Genomic DNA, 26872 nt, shown 5'->3' on the forward strand with positions numbered 1-26872 from the left:
GGTTATGGTTATGGTTTAATTTATTTCGAACATGTAAACAGATTCAATGTGATACATCATATAATAATTACATGTGTTCTTTTCTCTTTACATGTTTGAAAATGAGTAGGAAGAATCAAAGCTTATTTAATCCTACCCCTTTTCCAGTTCATAGCAATTACTAACTTATTTGTTCTCTTCCTGTTCATATCTTGTAATTGTTACACAATTTACACCAATGAATACAACAGTCCTCTTAATAGTTAACCCTGTCATGATTCACATATAAGATAAATAATATCTCATTTTCAACAAAGTTCAACACTTATCAAGATTCACCTTCATTGTACTTTGTAAACACTCGTAGTTTGAAGAGCCTCTTAAACTGGATCATATTAGTACATCGTTTGACATTGTTGCATAATCCGTTCAATTATTTAATTCCACATATTAATATGCTAAATGTTTTAAGTGTTGTATGTGCATACAAATGTTTTAGATTAGATTTTTCTATGGTTATATATTTCCACTTATTTTGAAAATAATTTTTGTACATCCTTGGATAGCAGGTCTTAGTTTGTCCTGTGCATATGTTTAGCTGTTTGCAAATGCACCAAATCATTGAGTTTCAGTATTTTGGAGTCAATAAATAAAGGGTTTGTATGTGCTCAATAACCTACATTATGTATTATTCTAACTGATATTTTTTATACCATGGTTAGTGAATGAAGATGATAATGCATCTTGCCATAAAGCTAAAACTGTGAAAATGTTCCTTAAAGAAAGATACATAAGGTCAATATCATGACCTGCAAATAGTCCGGATCTCAATCCAATGGAAAATGTGTGGTGAAAATTGAAGAAAATGGACCATGACAAGTCTCCAACCTGCAAAGCTGACCTGACAACAGCATCAGAGAAAGTTGGAGCAAGATCGATGAAGAGTAATGTTTGTCACTCGTTAAGTCCTTGCCTCAGAGACTGCGTGCTGTTATAAAAGTCAGAGGTGGTGCAACACAATACTACTAGTGTGTTGTAGTGTTTGTTTGTTTGTTTTTCATGATTCCACAATTGTTTCCTGAGAATTGAGTGATTCCATAATTATTTTATGCAGTAACATTAATGCAGTAACAAATGCTGCTAAAAGCAGCTTTTTTTAATGCAAAGTCTGAATCTATCAGAGTGTGCAGGTGTACTTGATGTCGTGACTGGGTTAAATTATTTCATGTTAATGAAGTTTATTTTGGACGGTGTCTGTGGTAACACCTACAAGATATATATTTGAACAGTGCATAATACATTTTAAAAAGATACATTATAATACTTTGGGACAGGGTAAGGTGTGGTTTAATTTGCAATCTGGCAACGCTTCCTATAAAAACATTTTGCAAGCAAACTCGTAAAACTGGTTGTAAAACTGGATTTTGGAGCAAAATTTACAACAAAGCATTTCCAGTACATATTATCTCAACCACAAGGAAGTGTTTTAATTGCAGTTTAAAATCATCATAGTTCCCCTAAAGATATATTTCTTGTTATGTGTATAAAATTAAAGTTCTATTCACCCCACTGCTTTCTTCCAGTTCTTTTTTATTTATATAAGTATTTAATTTATTTTTCACTTATTTTGTAACCAACTATGAGCATACTTGCCAACCCTCCCGTTTTTAGCGGGAGAATCCCGGTATTCAGCGCCTCTCCCGACAACCTCCCTTCTCCCGACAAGCTCCCGGTATTCAGCCGGAGCTGGAGGCCACGCCCCCTCCAGCTCAATGCGGACCTGAGTGGGGACAGCCGTTCTCACGTCCGCTTTCCCAGCAGCTTGCCTGCCCAATCACGTCATAACATCTATGGCTTTTAGAGAGTAGAGTGCATAATAAGCAGAGAGAGTTCTTGGTTTCTTATGTGGGTTTATTGTTAGGCAGTTTCATTAACGTCCTCCCAGCGCGGTAACAACACACAACAACAGCAGTCACGTTTAGTCTACTGTAAAGCAGTTCGTCTGCCGTAAACAGCAATGTTGTGACACTCTTAAACAGGACAATACTGCCACCTACCGGATAGCCTGCAGAACATTGAAATTCAAGTATGTCTTTTATTTATATGTATAATAAAATAAAAAAATAAAATAAAATATATATATAGCTAGAATTCACTGAAAGTCAAGTATTTCATACATATATATATATATATATATATATATATATATATATATATATATATATATATATATATGAGTGGCTATTTAGCGGATTGATCATTTATTTGGGCCCACTTTTCACAGGTGTTGAGTTGTGACTCGCACTAATGATTGCATGTCCGTCAAACATTATCAAGCAAATGTGAAGCCTTTTTTCTCAAGACACTGTGTCAAATTTTCCACTGAACATTCACACTTTTTTTGCATGGTTCACAATGTCCTCCTTTTGTCTCGCAGGTCTGGATGGACGCTGGCACGCAAATATTTTATTCCTACGCTATTTGCATCGGCTGCTTGACGGCACTTGGCAGTTATAACAAGTACAACAATAACTGCTACAAGTAAGTTGGGCATGAAAACACCCTATTGGTACAATCTAAAATCTTTATCTCACATTCTGCCTATTTACTTTTAACTCTTATAGTTCAGTTTTGTCTTTACCTTTTCTAAACATAACCCTGTTTAAGTAAACATTGCACAGCAGCAGGAAAATGCTTGGAAAAAAAGAGAGTGAGAGCAATGTGTACAGAACGTGACCTATTTTTCAAAGGTGACTGACTCCAGAAGCAACACAAAGCCGCTGAGGAAACAGTGGAAAATGACAAGCCGTTTTAGAAAGGGAAAGCATCCAAAAACCACATGCAGAAAACACAAACAAGACCAATTCTATTCTCACTTATGTGTCGTGTCCAACTAAAACAGCTGTGTTTTGGTGGGTTTTGTTATTGTTGCAGCCAAGCAGAACAAAGCAAGCAGGATTATTCGAACTCATGTCGCTTAACAACAAAATATCTGAGGACAAAATACTTTAGTACCGTATTTTTGGGACCATAAATTGCACCGGATTATTAGGAGCTTTGTCGATGAATGGGTCTATTCGGGGTCATAATACATATATATATATATTTTCTACATTTAAAAAGGTTCCTTGTGGTCTACATAGCATGTAAAGGTGTTTTTTTGATCAAAATGTTGCATAGATTATGTTTTATAGACCGTCTTTTAGCCGCTTTCTGACCATCTCTTCAGAATGCGTCGTTTTTGTGGGCGGTTTTATTTACATGGCTCCACTTCGACAGCGTCTTCTCCTCGTCATTTTTGTTGTAGTGTTTAGCGCTTCCGTAGCGAGTCTGCTGACAGATTAAGTTCGAACTATACACGTTGTATTAAAAATGGCAACAGAAGAGAATGAATGCCCCACAACAAGAGGATAAAGAAAACGAATGAGCCTAAAATCGACTATGGAACTTATGCAGATTCAAAATATACAACAGCCGGTACCAATAGGTAAGAAAAGTTGGTTTTGCTTAATAGGTCGAAACAAAACGCCAGATAATATGTCTCCTAATAGGTGCCATTTTGGGGTCACTTATACACACACCATAACAATACCCGTTTCGTTTGTTAAAGCACAGTACGTCGGTCTCCGGTAGCCGTAATGCTCCGACAATCCATCAAGCGGTGCGGATTCTCAGCTTACCAAAATCGTAATAAAGCATTTTGACAGATTTTTAAGCGCCGGGAGTAATGTTCTCTATTCTCAATGAAACATCAAAGTTTTGGTCTACAATTGCTTTGATGTCATTAAGCACTACCAGAATTAATACATACATTAGATGCACTGTGGATAAAATGAGAGGAGTTTAAATGCGCCAAAAAATATGTTAGAACTGAAAATACCCAGATATTAATCTATATTGGTTAATATACAATAGGTGGGGCCAAACTAGCAGGACAGTTTTATAAAACGTGAACATAAAACAAGTCTAAAAGGAACAATTTTACTCCTACTTTCAGAAGGGCAACTATACTTGGTTGTAAATGACCACAATGTATCCCATGATTGTCTTTGATGAAACAAATTAGGCAGTTGCATAATACAATGGATTAAGATTAAGATTAAAGTACCAATGATTGTCACACAGGAGTTGCCAAAGTCAAACTAAAGTGGTCAAATTTGGAGAACAAACAACATTTTCTGGAGGAATATGCCTCAAAAGTCAGACAAAACTTGGAATTCAAACTATTTGTGCGAGACTTCAGCTCAGTGAGCCTAAAAGACGTAAATGTTTGTTTGTGTTTCCACAACAGAATGATGGCAAAATGGGAAAGTGTGATGATACCCATAGAACAGGAAATTAAAACTAGCTGCAACACAGGGTAGGGGTTGTCAGCTTTGTACATTATGAGCGCACTAATAACAAAATACCATGCAATTATGGATGGCATTTGATAAGATTTTTCCAGTTCCGATTCCACTTTTGATTCTTACGATTCGGTTCCTTAATGGTTCTCTTATCGATTCTTTAAAAAAAGAGAAAAAAGGGTGGATTAGCATCAATTTTGTTCTGTTTAGAGATAACTTGACCTTACAAAGCCTACAGTGAGGTCTCAAGAGGCACATATGTACAGCACAGAATAAAAAATAACTTTTGTAAATAAATATAAGAAATTCTTCTTCTTCTGTAGAATTTAATCATGTGCAAATTACACAAGAATGTAACATTTAGTAACATGTGATATTATCTTATTGCACGCAAAGTGAGATATGTCAAGCCTTTATTGGTTATATTTTTGATGATTATGGCATTTTATGAAAACTTTGAATTGAAAATCTCAGAAAATGTAAGGTTTCTAAAACTGTAAGCCATAATGATCAAAATCAAACAAATAAAGATTTGACAAATGTCACTTTGCATGTAATGAGTTAATATCACAGATTAGTTTCACATTTGAAGTTAATTGCTGACATGAATGGACTTTTACACCATATTCAATTTTCACGAGTTTTACCTGTATATTATAATGACTGAGAGAAAATGTAGTTGCAGGAAAACATGCAACTTTTCTCTGATCACAATTAAACATTCACCTACCGAAAATGCAAACTTTTAACCACAATCTTAGTCGCTACTCGGTGACATGTCTAGCGGCAGACGTGAACTGGGCCTGCCCGCCTCTGAGTTAGTCAGAATCTGTCTCTCGTCATGCTCATCTAAATGAGAAGACATTTATTTCAATTTAACAAATAACAGTGCTAACATGATAGGAGGTATTAGTTAGTACCTGTTGTATTTAGACGACGTGCTAGAGTTACTGCTCCTATGATTAAATAGGAGTGGTTAAAAACGCAACTTTCATTTATAATTGTTGCATGCTGTGTGTTCAAATGTTTCAGCATATAGCTGAAATATTGTTTTATGACATCAATCTTTGTAATTGTGGAAAATATAGAAAATTGTCAAACAAATGTGTTCTATTGAACCACTAATGGTAACATAAGCTAGCCGGTGTCTTATATGTTTTGCTTTGAAAAATGTAACCGTGAGGAAGTTGCAAACAGCACCTTTTAGAGAGAAAGTGCTTGCTGCTAGATTCATAGCTGCAAAATTTTTTTTCCCCTGCAGATACTGCCATCGATTGTTCTATTCAAGTTAACAAAAGATTAAAAAAAGGATTTAAAGCAAAGATTAAACAGGCAGTAGAGTGAATGCTGGCTGCACTGCGAATAGATAGATAGATACCGGTAGATAGTACTTTGATTCCTTCAGGAGAGTTCCCTCAGGAAAATTTAATAGGTGGGAAACTACTGTACGCACAATATACCTATTTGTTGTTGTTGTTGTTGTTGTTTTTAGGGACTGTGTCTACTTGTGCCTTCTGAATAGCGGGACCAGCTTTGTGGCCGGCTTTGCCATCTTTTCGGTTCTAGGGTTCATGGCTTACGAACAAAACACAGACATATCCAAAGTAGCTGAATCAGGTATGATGTCTTGCTTTAGTTGTCCTTAATCACAGCAATACTTTTGTTCATGTGCTGCCAACATGCTGAAATGTTCCACTGCTGTGTGACTGCAGGTCCTGGCCTGGCGTTCATCGCCTACCCTCGAGCGGTGGCCATGATGCCCTTTCCTCAGATTTGGGCCATCTTCTTTTTCATCATGATCATCCTGCTGGGATTGGACAGTGAGGTTGTGCATTCCGCTAACGCTAAACTGTCACAGTAGACTACATACAGTATATAACTTTCGTATTTGTTGCGTCACATATCCTGAACCAGAACCTCCAGAATTTTGCCACAATTCACAGAAATTCAAACAATCCCGTGTTTACGTGCGGCCTTGCTACTTTGTCCATTTTGCCCCAATTCACACAAATTCAAACAATCCTGTGTTTACGTGCGGCCTTGCTACTTTGTCCATTTCCCGCAACTTCCCAGCACATGTTAACCAATCATTGACATGCTCAACAATCAAATTTGTCCTTGAGTTGTGCTCAAATGCACACCTTAACTGTCTAACCAATGAAATGTGACTCCAAATGTTACGTTTGTTTCTGGCATAGACAGACCAGGAACAGTGGGGCGGTATAGCTCGGTTGGTAGAGTGGCCGTGCCAGCAACTTGAGGGTTCCAGTTTCGATCCCCGCTTCCGCCATCCTAGTCACTGCCGTTGTGTCCTTGGGCAAGACACTTTACCCCCCTGTTCCCAGTGCCACCCACACTGGTTTAAATGTAACTTAGATATTGGGTTTCACTATGTAAAAGCGCTTTGAGTCACTAGAAAAAAGCGTTATATAAATATAATTCACAATTCACTTCACAACAGCAGCGTGTAATAATAGCTCAACTCCTTATTGCTCTTAAGGGCAAAACACTTGTATTACTGGGTTGCAATCACATGACCTACAAGTCTAGAGTCCCATTAGAGGCAAATAAACAATGTATCATTAAAACATACTTAAAATGGGATGGAGTGGATTTATACACTCTTCAGAAAAAAATGTTTTTTAAATGTAAACCATATATCACATACTTCATCACTTACAATGATTTAAAGTAAAAAATATTGGAGGAACATCATGTCTTTACATCTGGGGGGTCCACAAATTAAGCATTAATCCAGGAAAAACAATGTTAGACTTATTCGTGCATCGCTAATTAACGTATTTAATTGACATAACGAGCGCCGTGCCGATCCGAATGTGACCCTAATGAGAAAAAGGGTAAGTTTGTTTGCAGTTGATTTCCTGCTACAAATATTAGTCTATAATGTACCATTTATATCAGCAGTTGTTTTATGGTGTGAAGTTCATATTTTGTCTCTTTATTTAGCTGTAGATGTCCCTGTTGTTTAGCAATGTTTGCTAGTGATATCAAGATTCAGTATATAATCTTGAGCCTACGAGAGATGTATTCATCTAGTTTATTAATAATAATAAGGCTACTTCTTGATGCTAACAATAAACACCAAACACACTATAATGTGGTCAGCCGTGTCGAATAAAGCACTTTGCTTTGCTTTACTTTCTGTTATGAAAATCGGCAACACAAATACGGTGGATTGGACCAACAATCACAATATTTATTACTAGGACTAAACATAACGTAAGTTTATTTGCAGAACCAGGACTTTGTGCAGTAGTTATATTTAGGCATAGCAACCACAAAAGAACACAAACTAGCATATGCTCTCTGTATGATGACAGAGAGCATATGCTGTCTGGCTAGCTGTGTACAAACAAAACATGAAATGTGGGCTAATACTTTACAGAAACTGTAGTATGATTGTACACGTTTTTCAGTCAGTACAGTTTGGTGTCCTATCGCAGTGTTGTGCATTACAAACTTTTAACGCGTTTTGTGCTCACGTAGAAGCTAGCTTATCTCTTGCCGTAGTTAGCTTTTACGGCAAATACCGTAGCACGCCGATGCGTTCCTCAGTGTTCGCTCTTACAATAACAATGTTGCTATAGCTTGGTTATTATACAGGTTACAGAACGCAAATGAAGTATTGTTGGCGTTTTTTTAATGAATTTTTTAAAGTGATTTAGAGGTAGAATTGATTGCTCCCATTAGCTGCATTGCTAGCCACCAAAATTGAGCCGATTTTTACATGTTAGAATGCAAAAAAATAATAATAATTTTGTCTTCTTGGCTCTCATAAGGATTATGAACAATAGGCAAAATTCCAAAAAAAAGTGCATTTTCCCTTTAGAGTTACAAAGCACACTTGAAAATTTGACAACAAATTCATAGTGTTATTGAAAAAATGTAAGTCTCAAACCATCACAACTTTTTTCTACAACTGTTTGAAAAAGCTGCCGCAAAATCAGGAATTTTAGGCCGCAACAATTACAAAAAACACCCCCGCAAAATCCTGGAGGGACTGTTTGAACCTTAACATAACTTGACGATGCTAGATGGCTATATGTGTTAGCATTACTAGCAGCATCACATGGTTTGAAACAAATATATGCAAATAATTTTGCATACTGTAGCTTGCATTAGATGCGCAAATAAGTACAATATGTACTTGGCTGCAAACTACAAGCACAATAATAAACAACAATATAATTTGTTTAATTAAAAATAACATTGTGATAGTGCTGTGGTGTTAAGAGATGTCAACAAATGTGATTGAAATGTAACATATGACCCAAACATTTGTCTGCTGTGCATTAGTTTGTAGGTCTGGAAGCTCTCGCAACAGCCATTTGTGACCTGAAGCCTTCCTTCTTCCACGTGGGCCATCGGCGTAAACTCCTTCTGCTTATCATCAGCATTTTCTGCTTCCTCGTCGGCCTTGTCATGGTCACTGAAGTAAGCTTTTGACTTTAACACATAAAACGTATTGTGCCAGTGTTGAATAAATATAATGGCCTTGTTGGATAATAATTTTTATTTTACAATTGTTATGCAACCATTGAAAATGTCTAATACATATGCCTTACCGCAAAAGTGTCATTATGTTCTATATTTTAAACACTTCCTTGTGCTCTACATTACAGGTAATGTTGTTTTTTTAATAGATTTTGTTTACAGTCTTATCTGTCAAGCCGGTTTTCTGAATGCACCGTTTTGTGGATGGTCTTATTTTCGTGCGGAAGCCCTCTTCTACAGCTTCCATATGGAATTTACTGACTGACATAAATTAGAGCTACGCGCTACTTTGTATTAGAAAATGACAACAGCTGCGGATGCATGTGCATGTACGAGCCAGTCTGCCCCACAACAAGAGAATAGATTTAGATTTAGATTTAGATTTAGATTTATTGGTCCCCTTGGGGAAATTCATTGTCACTGCCGTACATTTGAACTATAGACATTACACATCACAAAAAATAACAAAAAGACATTCTACATGACCAACACACATTTATAGGCTTGTCAGACAGGTCGGCAGGGCCTGCTGTTAAGGGCGGCTATAGCTGCAGGGATAAGGCTTTTCTTGAGGCGGGCCCTCCGGAATTTGATAGTTCTATACCTGCGCCCTGATGGTAGTGGGATGATGTATTGGTGTAGTGGGTGAGTGATATCCTGGACTATTGTTTTTGCCAGTCGAGTGATGGACCTGTGGTTTAAGTCTGAAATGTTGGGTGTGGGTAGGCCGATAATTTTAGCTGCTATGTTTGTAATGCTAGTGAGTTTGGTCCGGTTGGTTACAGAAAGCATGGTGAAAAAACATGTGGAACAGTACATAAGGATGGGTTGAACGATGCTTTGGTACAGTAATAACAGGAGATAACAATAGAGAAAAAGAAATAACTTATTAACCACAACTATAGCTCTTCGGGTAAACCTCTACCATGTAGGGATATATCCGCTGACGTAACCAAGGCAAAATGGACAAACGGCTCGTATGGGGAAAGTTTGTAAGAAGGCAAGATTGTTTTATAAATATCTCCGCCAATGTCTCCATGGTTTGATTTCACAATTTTGGGACTTACAGTATGGGGATCCTAAATACACAGAAACAGGTACCAGCAGGGAAGAAAAGAATAATAGTACCCATTTAAACATATGCTATTGTGTTATGTTAAGATTTTAATTTGGAATGACGGTCTTCAATTCTTCATTTGTATGTGTCCACCAGATGGTTCTACTTTTTCTCAAAGCATGCAGCAACACATCACACCAATCTGACATAATACCATCAACAAATCAAAATCAATGTTGCTCCCTATTTTTAACCATCTCAAGACTTGATGATACTTACAACCAAAACTGACTCTGTGTGACTATACACTAACGTGTTTTCATTTAATTTTGACAGTGTATTAATTAACACTTTGAGACTAAAATCATACAAAATATCGAAATAGGGAAAAAAATGTATTTTATTTGTGTGTGAAAAACTATCATTTGTAATTAATCGTTCTTATAACTGAATACAATTACAAAATGGATCATTTATAACTAGTACACATTTAGTAAATAAATCAAATACTTTTACTAATTATTTACTAGTGTCCCATTCCAAAATAAAAAAAGTTTTGTCCACCTCAAGAATGCAGACTACATAATTCTTGATCACCAAGAAGAAGTCAGGCTTGTGTTTTTTTAAAGCCATGATGTGCGTCTTCATGTCATTCAGTCACTTGATGGCACTGTTGGCACCTCTCCCCCCCTGCCCTCCTCTGCAACCAAACGGCTGTTCATGCCTTGATTGGATTCATGGCGATCTTTTTTTCCATCAATAGAAATGTGGTTTCATGTTTCATTGCAATGCTTGCTGCCCTCCTGCGCCAGAAGTGCTTACGAATGAAAAATAGCGTGATGACTCAATGACAAAAGGATGCTGAACATTATTGATCATAAATCCGGTTTTACATGACACATTTTCAACATTTAAAGAAGTTTGAAGTCAGAGTTAAAGTGGAAGAAGACATGAACATATATAATATATTTTACAGCACTTTTTAGGATGTTTACATTTTGCTCTTAACAATTTTGAGTGTGATTTTTTTATAAGTAAACACAATTCAAAATAAAAATCACAATCAAAGTTGCTGACAAAAATTTACCAATCTTAAAACCCCAAAGTAATTAAAGGATCCAGCTCAATGGACTGGGCTACTCCAAGGAACTTCAAACTTCCACTGCCTCTTACTAGGGGTTGAGGTGCTGGGACTGTAATAGCTGAATAGACAAGCGTTTTGTCAATAACAAATGTCTAACCAACACATTTTACACAGAAATTAGGCTATTTTCAGGAAGAAGTACGTCATGCCTGTGTACAATATCACAACAAGTAGCAATCATATGGTTATTGTCACTACTATCAGAAAACAAAGACTAAAACGAACTACAACCAACGCTAGCAATGGTTATACTGGGCTTAGCAGCCTAATGTACGCCCAAAACTAAAGAGGAGACATTTTACCAAGTTATGCCTATATAACTTAGTACATGTAGTCCACAATATGCAAACACGAATGAGGAATTATTTTATCATGTGATAAATCTCCCATGATGACAGCCATGCTAATGTTGGAACCCATTTCCTCAGCGTGTCAGCATATTGAGAACCAAACAGGCACCGACAACCCATATGCACTTAGGTTTTATTTGTCGAAAATATATTTTGCCTTGTCAGTTCAAATACACATCGACATACAGGCTAACGGGCATATATTTCCCCCGTTAGCCTGTATGTCGATGTTTTATTGACCGGGCTAGCAAGCTAATCACACTAAGCATTCGTTGCACGAACATACTAGCTTTGTTAGACAAGGTTATAGACTGTATTGGACAATATAGTTTACATACAAAATGTCCATTTCCATTTATTACAAGTAATAAAAAAACGTAAATGCCTTACTTACCTATTAAGGAGGAAATTAGCAAGTTTGGCGTCAGATGAAAAAAATCTTCTCCGCCTTCAATCGTCTCCATCTTTCAGAGGCATCCTCGATACAAATCTTCGTTTTGTTTCTGGCTTTGTCATGAATAAGTTTAGAATCGTAATGACGCCTTTCAGATTTACTAAGGTCTGGCATGTTTAGTAACTTTACCAGTGGCAGACACACTCACGAACTTTAATTGGTCAAACGGTAGCGGGCGGGACATCAATGAAAACAATAACAAGATTTCGGGGCTGTAAATCTAATTTTGAAATGAGCATATCCCGGCTGAACTACTGTTATCAGTTTTATCAGTTATCAGTATTCGAAAAGAACAGTTATTAATGCCTTTTGACATATCAGGGCCATTTAATGATGACTTGACATGAAATTATTACATATGGCTCCTTTAAACAAATACTCCTTAAAATATATGTATTTAGTTTTTCAATGAAATAACAGCAGTGATAATAAACATGTTGTCTTTCAATGGGCTGATGAACCCCCAAAATGGAATTAAAATTGGATGTGTTTATTTGTATAGCTGTTTTTGGAAAGCTGACATTTAGTGTCGATTGTAAATGTAAGTCTTCCTGCACACACAGGGTGGACTGTACATCTTCCAGCTGTTCGACTACTACGCCTGCAGCGGCATGACTCTACTTCTCTTCGCCTTACTCCAGTCTGTGTGTATTGGATGGGTGTACGGTCAGTGAGTTGGGACTTTTAAATGCATCCTTCAGTTGTCCTCACCGGAGTTTCTCTGCAGGAGCCGATCGCTTTTACGACAACATCCAGGACATGATCGGTTACAGACCTTTGGGCCTGATAAAATACTGCTTGAAATACGTCACTCCAGTCATCTGCATGGTGAGTAAGCATACTGTAGCTGTGGGGTATATAATATCTGACTCTCAAAACAATGGAAGATTAACTTTGCTCTCATTTTGGTGCCCTTAATTTGACAAAAGTAGACAAATATAGTCGGTGTCTCATCAAACAAATGGATTCTCGTCACCGAAATGAATGTTGCAGGATGTGCTTGTAAGTCTGTTTATTTAGTGAGAATTAAGACCAAATGCTTTTAATGCTAGCGAGCTTGGAGGAGCCACAAATGTGTATATAGGGTAGTGTTGTAACGATACCAATATTTTGGTACCGGTACTAAAATGATTTTGATACTTTTCGGTACTTTTCTAAATAAAGGGGACCACAAAAAAATTGCATTATTGGCTTTATTTTAACAAAAAATCTTAGGGTACCATATGTTTCTTATTGCAGTTAAGTCCTTAAATAAAATAGTTAACATACTAGACAACTTGTCTTTTAGTAGTAAGTAAGCAAACAAAGGCTCCTAATTAGTCTGCTGACGTATGCAGTAACATATTGTGTCATTTATCATTCTATAATTTTGTCAACATTATGAGGGACAAGTGGTAGAAAATTAATTGTTAATCTACTTGTTCATTTACTGCTGTCTTTCTCTTTTAACATGTTCTATCTACACTTCTGTTCAAATGTAATAATCACTTCTTCTGTTAAAAAAGTTAAAGTACCAATGATTGTCACACACACACGAGGTGTTGTTTGATACTTTACATTAGTTTTGGATGATACCACAAATTTGGGTATCGATCCGATACCAAGTAGTTACAGGATCATACATTGGTCATATTCAAAGTCGTCATGTGTTCAGGGACATATTTCCTGAATTTATAAACATAATATACATTTTTTTTAAACGAAAGATGTTGTGATGCCAAAAAATATCAACGTAATCATAGAAGTATCGACGAGATACGTGCCTGTACTTGATAGTGGATGTCAGTTGTCGATCCACCAATGGCGTTTTACATTTTGATGCCGGTGAGCTACGTGTACCGAAAATGATTTGTTAGTATCGCGTTACTATACTAATACCGGTATACCATACAACCCTAATATAGGGTCGCGTGGTGTGTTTGTGGGTGTGTATTCACAAAACAGAGTGTCACGTGACATTAGTGGCGGTCACTATAAAAGGGTCGTTCACATCTGCACTTAGTGTGGTGAGAGGAAAAAGTCGAGCTGGGAACCATACTTTTTGTAGACCGCTACCACATCCTACTAGTCGCTAGTATTCGACACTTTAGCTTGGGAAAACGCTTTGGACATGACTTGCTACTGACTGCTTTATTGGATGCTTAATTTGGTGAAGTTTACAACTGTAAACTCTATTTTGAATAAACCCTTCACACCATTGCATTCAGGAACTCTTGTGTGCTTTACTTGCCAAACAGGAAAGCGTCGACACGTACAAAGCCACGCTTTTACTTTGAAGCGACAAGCCATTTTGGATTCACCACACCTCATATCACCGTCGTTTTACTACAACCTGCAACAATGCATCTGGCAGACATATTTGATCATTCCTTCAAAATCTTCGTGATGAACATGCTACCAAAACACATACTAAACAATGTGAAATTACCTCCAGTCTTCTTCAGGTTGACGTCAGCAGGCTGATGCCACATTTTCATGCCCGCCCCACTATATAAGTACTGGTCTAATGTTTGCAAAACTGTAAAGAAATATCTGTATTTTGTGTGTAAGCAGTACTGCCACCTGGCTGAAGGCTTGTGTAACCTTCAGGAATAAAAAATAGAAAGAAGTGCCAATACTGAAATTCCCCTGCCTCTCAGGCCCCCGCGGACACCTCACCGTGCCGCCAGGGGGGGCCGACCGCACTATTTGAGAAGCTCTGCACTAAAGTAATGTTTGTCATGGCTGCTTTTCAGGGAACATTTGTCTTTTCCTTGGTTAAATACCAACCTCTGAAATTCAACAACACCATTGTGTATCCATGGTGGGGTTACGCTTTGGGCTGGTGGTTTACTCTGTCCTCCACACTCAACGTTCCTTTATGGATGATCTACAACCTCAGCACCACTTCTGGGACACTTCGACAGGTAACAAGGATTAGTCTGTTTTGTTTTTTTTAATGTCATGGATACTGTAGTAAAAGCTAGCATTCTTTCTCGCTAGCGGGTGGCCTTTCTATGCACTTCATCTGAAGATCTGCCCTTGACCAAATCTGACAAGAAAGCACTCAAACTGCACACCTTGGTGCCCAAATCAGACGTCGTAGTGTGAGCAAGACACAGGAAACACTGTGAGGCACAACACACACTTGGAACTGTCTTGGCTATCTCCGGTGATTTAACAACAGCAAAGCACAACACACATCAATGAGCATTGAGAGTGCACTGAAAGCACGCCTGGATGGGTCCATTCCTATCCGCCAATATTTGATGGTTCACATGAAAGGAAGGAAAGACCACGGGTGAAATTGTTTTGTTTTTATTAGTGATCATAAAGCACAGTTTAACCTATCAATGGAATTCCATGGCTCAAAACTGCTTGTAACTGCCTGTAAATGTTCAAATGTGTCAATTTAAGCTCAATTTGTGTATTTGTGGAGGTGCCAATGATGCCATACATTGATCATCGACACTTCGAACGCACATTGCGGCCCCGGGCCCCACGACTACTTACTGTGCATACTTGAACCTTGACTAAAGCATAAAATACAAAGTGTTGAGTCCTTTCCAGTCGTTGATTGAAAAAAACGATTTGGACAGGAAGTGCCTTAAAAAAAACTCCAGTTCTTCCATTATTAACTAAGAAACTAAACGGTACGCTCCATTTGTCAAATGTATTGGATTATTCCTTAAATAAGGTGCTTTTCAGGGGAGTTGCAGCAGGTCAAGAAAAAAAAGAATGTCATTTTCAAGCAGACCTTATTCACTAAAGAGCGCAAAAAAATGCTTCAATTGTGTTTTGTTTTTTTGCATAGTCTGTGCCACACTGCTTCCTTTAGTCACCAATATAGTGCAATACTGCTGACTGCTAACAAATGACCATAGAAACACGCCACAAACACACATTACTCTAGTAGAGAGGTAACTAGAAATAAAGCATTTAAATCCAGACAATTTTAAATTGAATCAGTCCACCTTTATACTTCCTTTATACTACTTGCGTCCTTTATCAATATGTATTCACCAAGAAATAAAAAACGTGCACTAAAAATCCTTTATCTCTCATACAAGCTTAACAAAATCTATTTTTATTATCATTACTATATTTCCCAAGTGTTAAACGACCTTGAATATAGGGCTCAAAAGTGTGACATGTAAACGCAACGTCTAAATAGCTTATTTACATGGCTGAATCCAAGACTCTGTCCTAAAGTTTGTTTTTTTTTTAACAAGTTGAAAACATGGCGTGAACGTGCAACATGATTAACATAACTAGGACTTGAAATATGTTTCTCCAGGAGACAGCACACAGTGACAAGTCTTACTGCCTTAAGGACCTGTCAGACAGTCTTCTCTTTCTGATGTCAAATTTTGAGGTATTGCACACACCCGAAGTTGGTTTGTCCGTGAGCATTTACCCACTTGACATTCTGAAATGTTTGGTCTGTAGAAAAACTTGACTCCATTGACGATCAAAATACAGGACACGTCCAACAGCTTGCTAAAATGTTGTCTATTGGATGTGCTCATGTGGATCATTTCCGCCAATTGTACTTATTTTTTAAGGTGGTGCGCCTTCGCAACAGTTTGTTTTGTTAATTGTTTTTCTTTTGTACAATCCAGTTTGTTGCTCTCTCTCACAATACTGCTGGTTGAGTACAGCCATGTCAACAAAAACTTTCTCCAGCAAAAATGACTTTCCATCCCCACAATGCATTGCGAAATCACATGCCCTTTAAAGCCCTATAAGACCTCTTTATGGACCAGTTTTCATGTTTTCAATATCACTGGAAAAAAACTGGTACATTGTAATAAAAATATATTGTATTTGTTTTGCTTCTGGACAATCATGCCTAACTGATCACCGTTATCTTTAAATGAGAACGTTGCTAACAACCTACACTATATTGCAGTATTTGGCCACCTGCCTTGACTCACATATGATTGAAGTGCCATCCCATTCCTAACCCACAGGGTTCAATATGATGTCGGTCCACCTTTTGCAGCTATTACAGCTTCAACTCTTCTGGGAAGGCTGTCCACAAGGTTGCGGAGTGTGTTTATAGGAATTTTCGACCATTCTTCCAAAAGCACATTGGTGAGGTCACACACTGATGTTGGTCGAGAAGGCCTGGCTCTCAGTCTCCGTTCTAATTAATCCCAAAGGTGTTCTATTGGGTTCAGCTCAGGACTCTGTGCAGGCCAGTCAAGTTCATCCTCACCAGACTGTCATCCATGTCTTTATGGACCTTGCTTTGTGCACTGGTGCACAGTCATGTTGGAAGAGGAAAGGGCCCACTCCAAACTGTTCCCACAAGGTTGGGAGCATGGAATTGTCCAAAATGTTTTGGTATCCTGGAGCATTCAAAGTTTCTTTCACTGGAACTAAGGGGCCCAGCCCAACTCCTGAAAAACAACCCCACACCATAATTCCTCCTCCACCAAATTTCACACTCGGCACAATGCAGTCTGAAATGTACCGTTCTCTTGGCAACCTTCAAACAGAGACACGTCCATCAGATTGCCAGATGGAAAAGCGTGATTCATCACTCCAGAGTCTCCACTGCTCTAGAGTCCAGTGGCGACGTGCTTTACACCACTGCATCCGACGCTTTGCATTGGACTTGGTGATGTATGGCTTAGATGCAAATGCTCGGCCATGGAAACCCTTTCCATGAAGCTCTCTGCGTACTGTACGTGGGGTAATTGGAAGGTCACATGAAGTTTAAAGCTCTGTAGCAACTGACTGTGCAAAAAGTCGTCGAACTCTGTGCACTATGTGCTTCAGCATCCGCTGACCCTTCTCTGTCAGTTTACGTGGCCTACCACTCGGTGGCTGAGTTGCTGTTGTTCCCAAACTCTTCCATTTTCTTATAATAAAGCCGACTTTGGAATATTTAGGAGCGAGGAAATTTCATGACTGGATTTGTTGCACAGGTGGCATCCTATGACAGTTCCACGCTGGAAATCACTGAGCTCCTGAGAAATGTTTGTGGAAACAGTCTGCATGCCTAAGTGCTTGATTTTATACACCAAGTGTTTAGGACACCTGATTCTGATTATTTATATGGATGGCCAAATACTTTTGGCAATATAGTGTATAAAACACGAGTATCTGTATCACACTGTCTTTGTCACTGCTGCGAGTGACGGGAAGAAAAGCTCCAGAGTTGCTTAGGGAGAAGTAGTTTTGTGCCACCTTTTGGTTTGCCTGTTTAAATCTCCAGACCTCGAAATATAAGACGACCTGTCTTTTTTTCAAACTTTTTTTCTAGGGGAACAATACCGTCGTCTTAAATTTGCGTCTGTTGTATAGCTGAAATGACCGTCCATAAAATGACGCCAAGATTATTTGTTTGTTGGAAGTCTTGCCAACACACACAACCAATCAGCTCCTTGAGTCGGTCAACAGAAGGAGACAGTAAAGTCCAGACCTGTACCAAGGCTGATAAATCCTCACCAACTTTTCATATACAGTGGAACCTCTATTCATGAACGCCTCTATTTGCTTTCTTTTCGGGCTACGAACGTTAAGATCTAGCCGAATATGCCTCGTGTGTGACCAATTTTTTTTTTTTTTGCCGCTAGAATCGCTACGGGGGGGTCAGCTGATAACTCAATGACGACAACCTTCTTCTTTTTATACGTATACTTTACTGAGGGAACACCATAACAAACCGGCCACTGCCGTTCACATAACAGACTAAACACCGGAGCCCGCGCATAGAGCAATGCATGCTGGGAATTACCGTAAATACACTAAAAGAGTGTACCATAATAATGCGCAATGCAAAAACAGAACATTTACAATCTCCCACTTTTTCTTTTTAGTTTTTTTAACACAAAAAATCAGTCTATTATTAATGTCCATAAGTATGAAAATGTAAGAACATGGTGATCAACAAAAAAACTTATACAAAAAAAAACTGTCCACAAAAGAATAGTCTCTATTCCAGTTTCCACTCTCCAACACTGAGTGCCTTTAGGAGCTGAAGTGCGGATGCACCTCGTTTTGTCAAACAGTCAGCTAGCTGCTCTCCAGTAGGTGCCCAGAGAATCTGTTGAATTCTTTTACACTGAAGAAGTTCTTTGATGCCACTTATTTCAAGGCGGAGCCTTTTCTCTGTCACTGACTTAGTAGACTTGATGGCGTCTGCAAGGGAGTGGTTATCAGTGACACACACTATTGGTAAGACATGTTGTGATACATTCCCTGTGGTAAGTTCTGCATGAAGGTCAGATAAAGAAATGGCACTGTCAACAGCATCGGCAAGGGCAAGAGTTTCTCCAGCAAGAGTGCTCCGTACGACTCTTCTGATCTTTTTTGACTGCCAATACACAGGTGAGAATCTTCCTTCCTCACCCATCAGCAGAATGAGATGTCCCCCTTGAGTGCCTCCATCTGTAAGGTTTCCCAGCGAGGCGTCGCAGAACACTACTAGCTTTAGAGAACTGTCTTTTCCCAGGTTCTGAAACTTCAGTGTCACATGTTCTGATTTCAATTTTCTCACCACCTTGTTTGTGTCATGTAAAGTCTGCACAGTAGCATGTTTTATGTTAGCTGCAAGGACACATGTATCAAACATAATATCCGGTCTACTTTGTCTGGCAACCCACAGAAGTTGACCTATTTTTGATCTCAGGTCATCAATTTCACTTTCAGTCAAAAGAGCATCCCGTCTCATGGCTCTGGAGATGTCTATGTGAATTGGCTGGAGATTCTGTATGTAATTGTCTTGATGCATACATGTTACTCCATTTGCAGTGACATACTCCATGCCTACATAGCGAAAGCTGTCATGTTCTTCTCTGCCCATTTGAAAGGCAGATTGCAGGTGAGGGATTATAGTTGTTGTGAAAATCTGTGAACCACCCCAGATGAAATCATCAACATGACAAGCAAGCACCCCAGACACATTACAATCTTTATCCAACCAATAAAATATAGCAGGGTCAATTTGTGACATCTTTCCTCCAGTTTGCAACATTGTTTCTTTAACCCTATTGTACCAGTACAGTGATGCATCATTTAGTCCATAAACACATTTGTTTAGCTTCCATAGAGTTCCCTCACTCTTGGCTTCAGGTGGTGGACGAACATAGATGTCTCGGGATAACTCATTTCCTTGAAGGAATGCTGACTTAATGTCCATAGAGTGGGGTGTCCATCGGTTTTGACATATCACAGACATGAGTAGTCTAAGAGACTCTGAGGCACATGTTGGCGAGTCTTTTGGGAGATCTTTTGTGTTTAGCTCTTCAAATCCTCTCGCCACTAGCCTTGCTTTTGGAACTATGCCGTCTGATGTGTCTTTGAGTGTACACACCCATCTTGTGGAAATACATTTTTGTCCCATGTTTTTTACTTCATCAAACACACCGTGTTTCTCCCAGTTACTGATTTCAGTAAGTTTAGCTGATTCAAATGACACATCCTTTGTAACAAGTACATCCTCGTGATCAGATGGCTGTTCCACCCTGTCCAATGACTGAATCTGCAGTGTGTCAACCTGTGAAAGGTCAGCTGACCTTGTTGTGCCAGTGAGGTTAACTGGCTCAATGTACTCCAGATTGTACCAGTTCTTGTGTTTTCCAGTTGCCTTTCCTGCTCGACCTAGCACTTTTGCTGTGTGTAAAATTCCAGTGTCTCTTTCCACATACTTAATGAATTGTCCTGCTTTTAGATTCATACTACGGTCTGTTCTTATGATAGAAGGTTGTCTGTCAGATGGATCATTATCTTGCTCATTGCTGTCTCTGTCATTATTAGAGCTCCCTGCCGCATTCTCTGTGTTAGGCACACTGTCTCCATCACTAGATACAGTATTGGGTAGATCTTCAACATGTTCAATACCACATTTTGCTGCATTAAGTTCTGTCTGGCTTTCTTGGCTGTCACGAGACGTGTCAGTGTAGTGATCTGTGGCCTTGCGCAGTCTACAGCGATGCACCCGGACATAGGAGCCTCCATGTCTAACAAATATTACCACCCCGTCTCGTCCAATTACCACCCCAGGGCCTTTCCATTCATTGCAGTCCATTCTTTTGTAGTACACTTTATCTCCAGTTTCGTAGTATTCATCTGTGCTGCGAAGCTGTGTGCGCAGAGCTCTCCTGATTCTCTCAGAGCACTCTGCCTCAGTAAACGCTGTCCTTGCTTCATGTAATGCTGAAATGTGCTGTCCTACCCATTTACTCATGGTAGTGCCCTCCAGGGCAGGTGGTTTATCAACCAGCACAGAAGGTAGGTTCGGGTTTTGTCCAAACACCAGCTGGTATGGACTAAATCCATGCACATTGTGCATTGTATTCTTTGCCATCAAGGCCCAATCTAAGGCTGTTTTCCAGTCACAAACACTGCTTTTCTTCACTTTTAACAGGATCTCTGTAAGGGTCTGGTTATGTCTTTCCATCAATCCATTACTCCATGGACTGTAGGCAGCAGTGGTTTTCACTTCAATATTAAAGTTCTCAGCCATGTCCCTCATTTCCTCGTTATTGAATTCACCTCCATTGTCACAAAAAATCTTAGATGGGGCTCCATGAACACTCACCCAGGAATGAATAAAGTGCCTCACAATTTCACTGGATTTTTTTGTTGTAACAATGCTACCAGCACTGAACCTGGTGAAGTGATCAATCATGTGGAGGTACCACACATTTGGTTCTAGCTCGTGTAGATCTAATGCCACAGTTTCATTGTATGTTGAAGCCATTGGTAGACCAACTGATGGCTTTGGTTTGGGCTTGTTGTACTTGAGACATGTTTCACAGCTACTTACGATGTCATTCAGAATAGTAACACTCTCATCATCATTACTTCCAGCACTAATTAGTAATTTTTTGAGTTTATCAACTGAGGCATGTCCAAACTGCTTGTGAAGTTTCACCAATACTTTGAGTTTTTCATCTTTACTCATGCCATCTGTTATGGCCAGAACTTCATCAGTTTGGGGTTCATTCTCACGGGTGGCTGTGCAATCTCTGTCCACTATGTTTACACAGTAGTGTCCTGAGGATGTAATCTCAAGAGGCACTGGTTTCTGAAACATTGTGGCTTTATCATTCTCAATGTCAAGCACTGCTTTTGCCCTCTTAAGTGACGTTTTACTTAGTAGTAAAGGAATGTTCACTGAGACCACCTCAGTCTCTATGTGGCACCTGGTTTGTCCTATTTTTGCTGGGACTTTTACTTTTTTTATGGAATGAACAACTTGTCCATCACCAAACTTAAAAGCTCTTCTACTCTGTGTATTTTCCATTTTTTTCTTGTCACTCTCCTTCAGTGTATGAATGTAATTCTCCAGCCATTTTTCACCACAGACTGTTCTGGTGCATGCAGTGTCAATTACAGCTGAACCTAAGGCTTCTACCATGAGTATTTCAGCATCAGAAACTGACTCTTTAGAAAACAATGTAACATTGCACTCTTCAATTGTTTCTGTCTCTGCATTTTCCTCTGTCATTTTTACATGTTCAGCCTTATTTGGGCAGTCCTTAGCCCAGTGAAATGTACTCTGGCAGATAGCGCACTTAGATCTTCTGCCGAACCTATCCAGTGGGTTTGAGCCAGTCAATGGCGCCCCCTTTTGGTCGGGTTGGGAACGAAATGTCCTTCCGTCTCTTTTCCTTTGATCCACATAAAAAGCAACATCTTCGCGCATGTGAATTCCCCCGCTGCATGTGGGCGGCTGCACATTGTCTCCAAAAATCCTTTTTAAAGCTGACTTCATGCTTGCAAATGTAAGTGTTGAACAAGCTGTAAGCGCAAGCTGTTTATCTTTAACATCGAGACTGGCTGTATCCAACAACTTGAATGCCAAAACAGCGTCGGGAAGAACCATGTCAAATTTGCGCATTTTGTTGTACCTCTGCTCGAACTGAACGATGTAATCCACCATGGAAACTTCGTTTTCTCTCCGAATCTTGTCAAAGTCCGTGTATGCATCATAAGCTCTGTCCTTTTCTTCTTTTAAGAATACATTATCCAATGCCTTTACAAGGGTCTTCATCCCGTCATCTTTGTTCAAATCATCCGCAGGTATTTCCAAAGCTGTATCTCTAGCTCTCCCCCTCAGTGAGAGAGCAACAGCTAATGCTTGTTTCTCCTTATCCAGATCGGTAACACGTATCCACATTTCAACCTCATTTTTCCAGCTCTCATATGACTTCTTTTCTTCAAACGCAGGAGGGACTCTGTAGTTAGCGTTGTTAGCCATCCTCTGCTACCATTGATAACTCAATGACGACAACCTTCTTCTTTTTATACGTATACTTTACTGAGGGAACACCATAACAAACCGGCCACTGCCGTTCACATAACAGACTAAACACCGGAGCCCGCGCATAGAGCAATGCATGCTGGGAATTACCGTAAATACACTAAAAGAGTGTACCATAATAATGCGCAATGCAAAAACAGAACATTTACACAGCAATTTTGATGACAACACTTCCTGTAAGAAGAGGCGGGTTACCAACGTCACACTCTGTTTATGTTTTGCTCGGAGTACTAGGGCAGTGTTTTTCAACCACTGAAATACAGTCTGGTGTGCCGTGGGAGATTATGTAATTTCACCTAAAAGTATTTTTTGCAAACGAATAGTTATAATCCACAAATAATGTGCAGTTGTTGAGTGTCGGTGCTGTCTAGAGCTTGGCAGAGTAACCGTGTAACACTCTTCCATATCAGTAGGTGGCAGCCGGTAGCTAATTGCTTTGTAGATGTCGGGAACGACAATAGTGGTTTGTCGGGATCCCAATATGCAGACGACAGCAGGAGGCAGTGTGTAGGTAAAGCAAAAATAAACAAAATGTGAGTGCCCCTAAGAAAAGGCATTGAAGCTTAGGGATGGTTATGCAAAAACGAAACTAAAAACTGAACTGGCTGCAAAGTAAACAAAAACAGAATGCTGGACGACAGCAAAGACTTACTGTGGAGCAAAGACGGCGTCCACAAAGTACATCCGAACATGACATGACAATCAACAATGTCCCCACAAAGAAGGATAAAAACAACTGAAATATTCTTGATTGCTAAAACAAAGCAGCTGCGGGAAATATCGCTCAAAGGAAGACATGAAACTGCTACAGGAAAATACCAACAAAACAGGAAAAAAGAACCAAAATAGGAGCGCAAGACGAGAACTAAAACACTTCACACAGGAAATCAGCAAAAAAAATCCCAAATAAGTCAGGGTGTGATGTGACAGGTGGTGACATTACACCTACTTTGAGACAAGAGCTATAGTGATGCATGCTTGGTTATGCTTTAAAGTCACATCCAACAATTGCGACAACGACTTTTTAATTGTCAATATCGGCTGCTGAGTTTCATTTTTTAATGTTTTCTGCTGGTGGTGTGCCTCTGGATTTTTTCAATAAAAAAATTGTGCCTTAGCTCAAAAAAGGTTGAAAAACTCTGTACTAGGGTGCCGCCAACAGGACTTCAGAGTGTCTCACATGTATGGCAAAAACTAGTCCCCAATTGCAACTGTTATCAAAAAGGACGTTTATATGGTTGCTGACTTTGCCGAAGGAGTTTAATATGTTTGCAATGTTGCTCGTGTAGCTAATGAGAAGCAGCGGCTATCATTGAGAGAAGGCTTGCCATTTATACTGTATGGCGACTTGGTGTCCAGACATGAGCATGCTGCAACCAGCACTGAAGAACAATTTAGGGCGAGCCTTGGGTGTTATTGGAAAAGTTTCAAAAGAGCAGCCGTCATTCACAGCGTCGATGCTCGGACAAAGCTGACTCTTCAACTTGGATTTTATTCGCCATTTTATTACCTATTTTTTAAACTGTGACAAGACCAGACTTTTTTGGGGGAAAAAATGCTAGAGGGGATCTTTATCGGCAGAACAGCGAAACACAACGACATAGAGGACCACCTCACACTGCTAGTTTGTGATAACTCTAGCGGTGGCTGGAACATGTGGAAGGTGCTTGTTTACTTCTCCCAGACTCACCAAATGTCACAAATATTCGGGTCACAAGGTGAAATAATCCTCTTTAGTGTGTTATTGTAGCAACGTGTGTGTGTGTGTGTGTGTGTGTGTGTGTGTGTGTGTGTGTGTGTGTGTGTGTGTGTGTGTGTGTGTGTGTGTGTGTGTGTGTGTGTGTGTGTGTGTGTGTGTGTGTGTGTGTGTGTTGTATTGCTACCCTGCTTGAGACATCAACAAGGAAAAGTATCTTCCATATGAGGACAAGTTAGGACATAAATCATGGTCCCAATACGGAAAACCATTGCATCTAATAGAGAATTCATGTGCACCCCTGGTGGTGAAATCTATCAAAATGAGGGTGGTCCCAAAAAGGAGGGATTTTTTTCAAATGGACTTTTTGTCGGTTTTAAAAGTGCTCCCCCTCTGGTGATCATATGAAATAACAAGTGTGTGTAAGAAATTGAAATGCGCCCCGTTTGACTAAAATGTATTTAAAAAATAATAAATAAATATGTATATAAAAACATACTGTAATAACTTAAAAGTAAATAATGAAGATTAAAAACCAATTGCAAACAAAAAATGTATAAAAAAATAACTAAAAGCAGTCTTTTTCTCACAATGTGTCTACTTTTTTCTTATAAAATTGGGAACAATTTCTCATATTCTTTCTGTTTCTGTAATATTGCAATTCTGTTTCTGTAATATTGCAAGTCATAAAATTCTGACTTTTATCACAATATTGCCAATGTTTTTGTTATTCTTGTAAAACAGGAAAACAATTTGAGTAAAATTATGACTTTTGTCATAATTTCCATCCATCCATTTGCTACCGCTTATTCCCTTCGGGGTCGCGGGGGGCGCTGGAGCCTATCTCAGCTACAATCGGGCGGAAGGCGGGGTACACCCTGGACAAGTCGCCACCTCATCGCAGGGCCAACACAGATAGACAGACAACATTCACACTCACATTCACACACTAGGGCCAATTTAGTGTTGCCAATCAACCTATACCCAGGTGCATGTCTTTGGAGGTGGGAGGAAGCCGGAGTACCCGGAGGGAACCCACGCAGTCACGGGGAGAACATGCAAACTCCACACAGAAAGATCCCGAGCCCGGGATTGAACTCACGACTACTCAGGACCATCGTATTGTGAGGCAGACGCACTAACCCCTCTTCCACCGTGCTGCCTTGTCATAATTTTGCCAAGTAAAATTCAGATTATTATTATAATATTGCCAAAATGTTAAGTTTTCTTATAAAATTGTGACTTTTGTCGAGTAAAATTACGACTCTTTTCATAAAAATGCCAAAATGTTAAGCTTTTTCTTGTAAAATTGGGACTTTTATCATAATATTGCACAAATATTCAGTTGTTGACTTGCGTTGAGTAAAATGTTGACTTTTATTATAATACTGCCAACAATAAGTTTTTCTTGTGAAATTCCAAGTCATTTTTCACTACAAGCTTTTTTTATATTTGCATAGTGTGTATATATTATTAATGTTGTAAATACAAATCTTTATATATCTAGAAAGGGTGGTCCTAAAGAGGTAGGCATTTTTCGGAGGTCTCGAGAAGGTAACAAATACAAAAACGTGTGTGTGCGTGCGTGTGTGTGTGCGCGTGTGTGCCTGTGTGTGCATTGACAGTTAAACAGGCTGTTGTGATGTTTGAATAAAACAAAATGTAGCTATTACCCGCTCGTTATGTTATTTTGATACATATACAGTATATACACACACATTATAGTGTCTTCAAAGTGTGCATTTTATAATACAAAATGGGGACTTTTATCAAGGCTGGAACCAATTATTCATGTTTACATTGTTCCCTACAGGGAAATCTGTTTCACTTAACGACCGTTACGGTTGGCAAACTATGTTCAAGAACTGATTAAGTTCATAGATCGAGGTTCCACTGTATTCAATTCTCGCAAATGTTCAATTTTGATTTTATTTTTTTTTTTCATTAAGTGTAAGACCTTTATTACTGACAAGCATTGGAATGTGTTGGTGAATTTTGCCATTTTAAAAAAAAGTTCCTTATTGACTTTTTGCTCCCTTTTGCATTATTGTGAGAAAATACAATAAATAAT

General features: G+C 39.0%; 1 protein-coding gene across 4 annotated transcripts in view; it reads left to right on the forward strand.

The window, feature by feature from the left end:
* Positions 1-18417, forward strand: part of LOC133652392 (sodium- and chloride-dependent GABA transporter 2-like) — a 69507-nt gene extending 51090 nt beyond the window's left edge. For 3 of the 4 annotated variants that reach the window (XM_062051111.1, XM_062051129.1, XM_062051119.1), the window contains 8 exons: positions 2417-2520; positions 5818-5942; positions 6038-6150; positions 8643-8780; positions 12409-12511; positions 12573-12673; positions 14581-14751; positions 14828-18417. In XM_062051111.1, coding sequence (XP_061907095.1) covers positions 2417-2520; positions 5818-5942; positions 6038-6150; positions 8643-8780; positions 12409-12511; positions 12573-12673; positions 14581-14751; positions 14828-14935 — 963 coding nt within the window. In that variant the 3' untranslated portion in view covers positions 14936-18417. The other variant, XM_062051137.1, reaches the window with a different exon arrangement.
* The last annotated feature ends 8455 nt before the right edge of the window (positions 18418-26872 follow it).

This window comes from Entelurus aequoreus, linkage group LG01 (assembly GCF_033978785.1).
Source record: "Entelurus aequoreus isolate RoL-2023_Sb linkage group LG01, RoL_Eaeq_v1.1, whole genome shotgun sequence".
NCBI lineage: Eukaryota > Metazoa > Chordata > Actinopteri > Syngnathiformes > Syngnathidae > Entelurus > Entelurus aequoreus.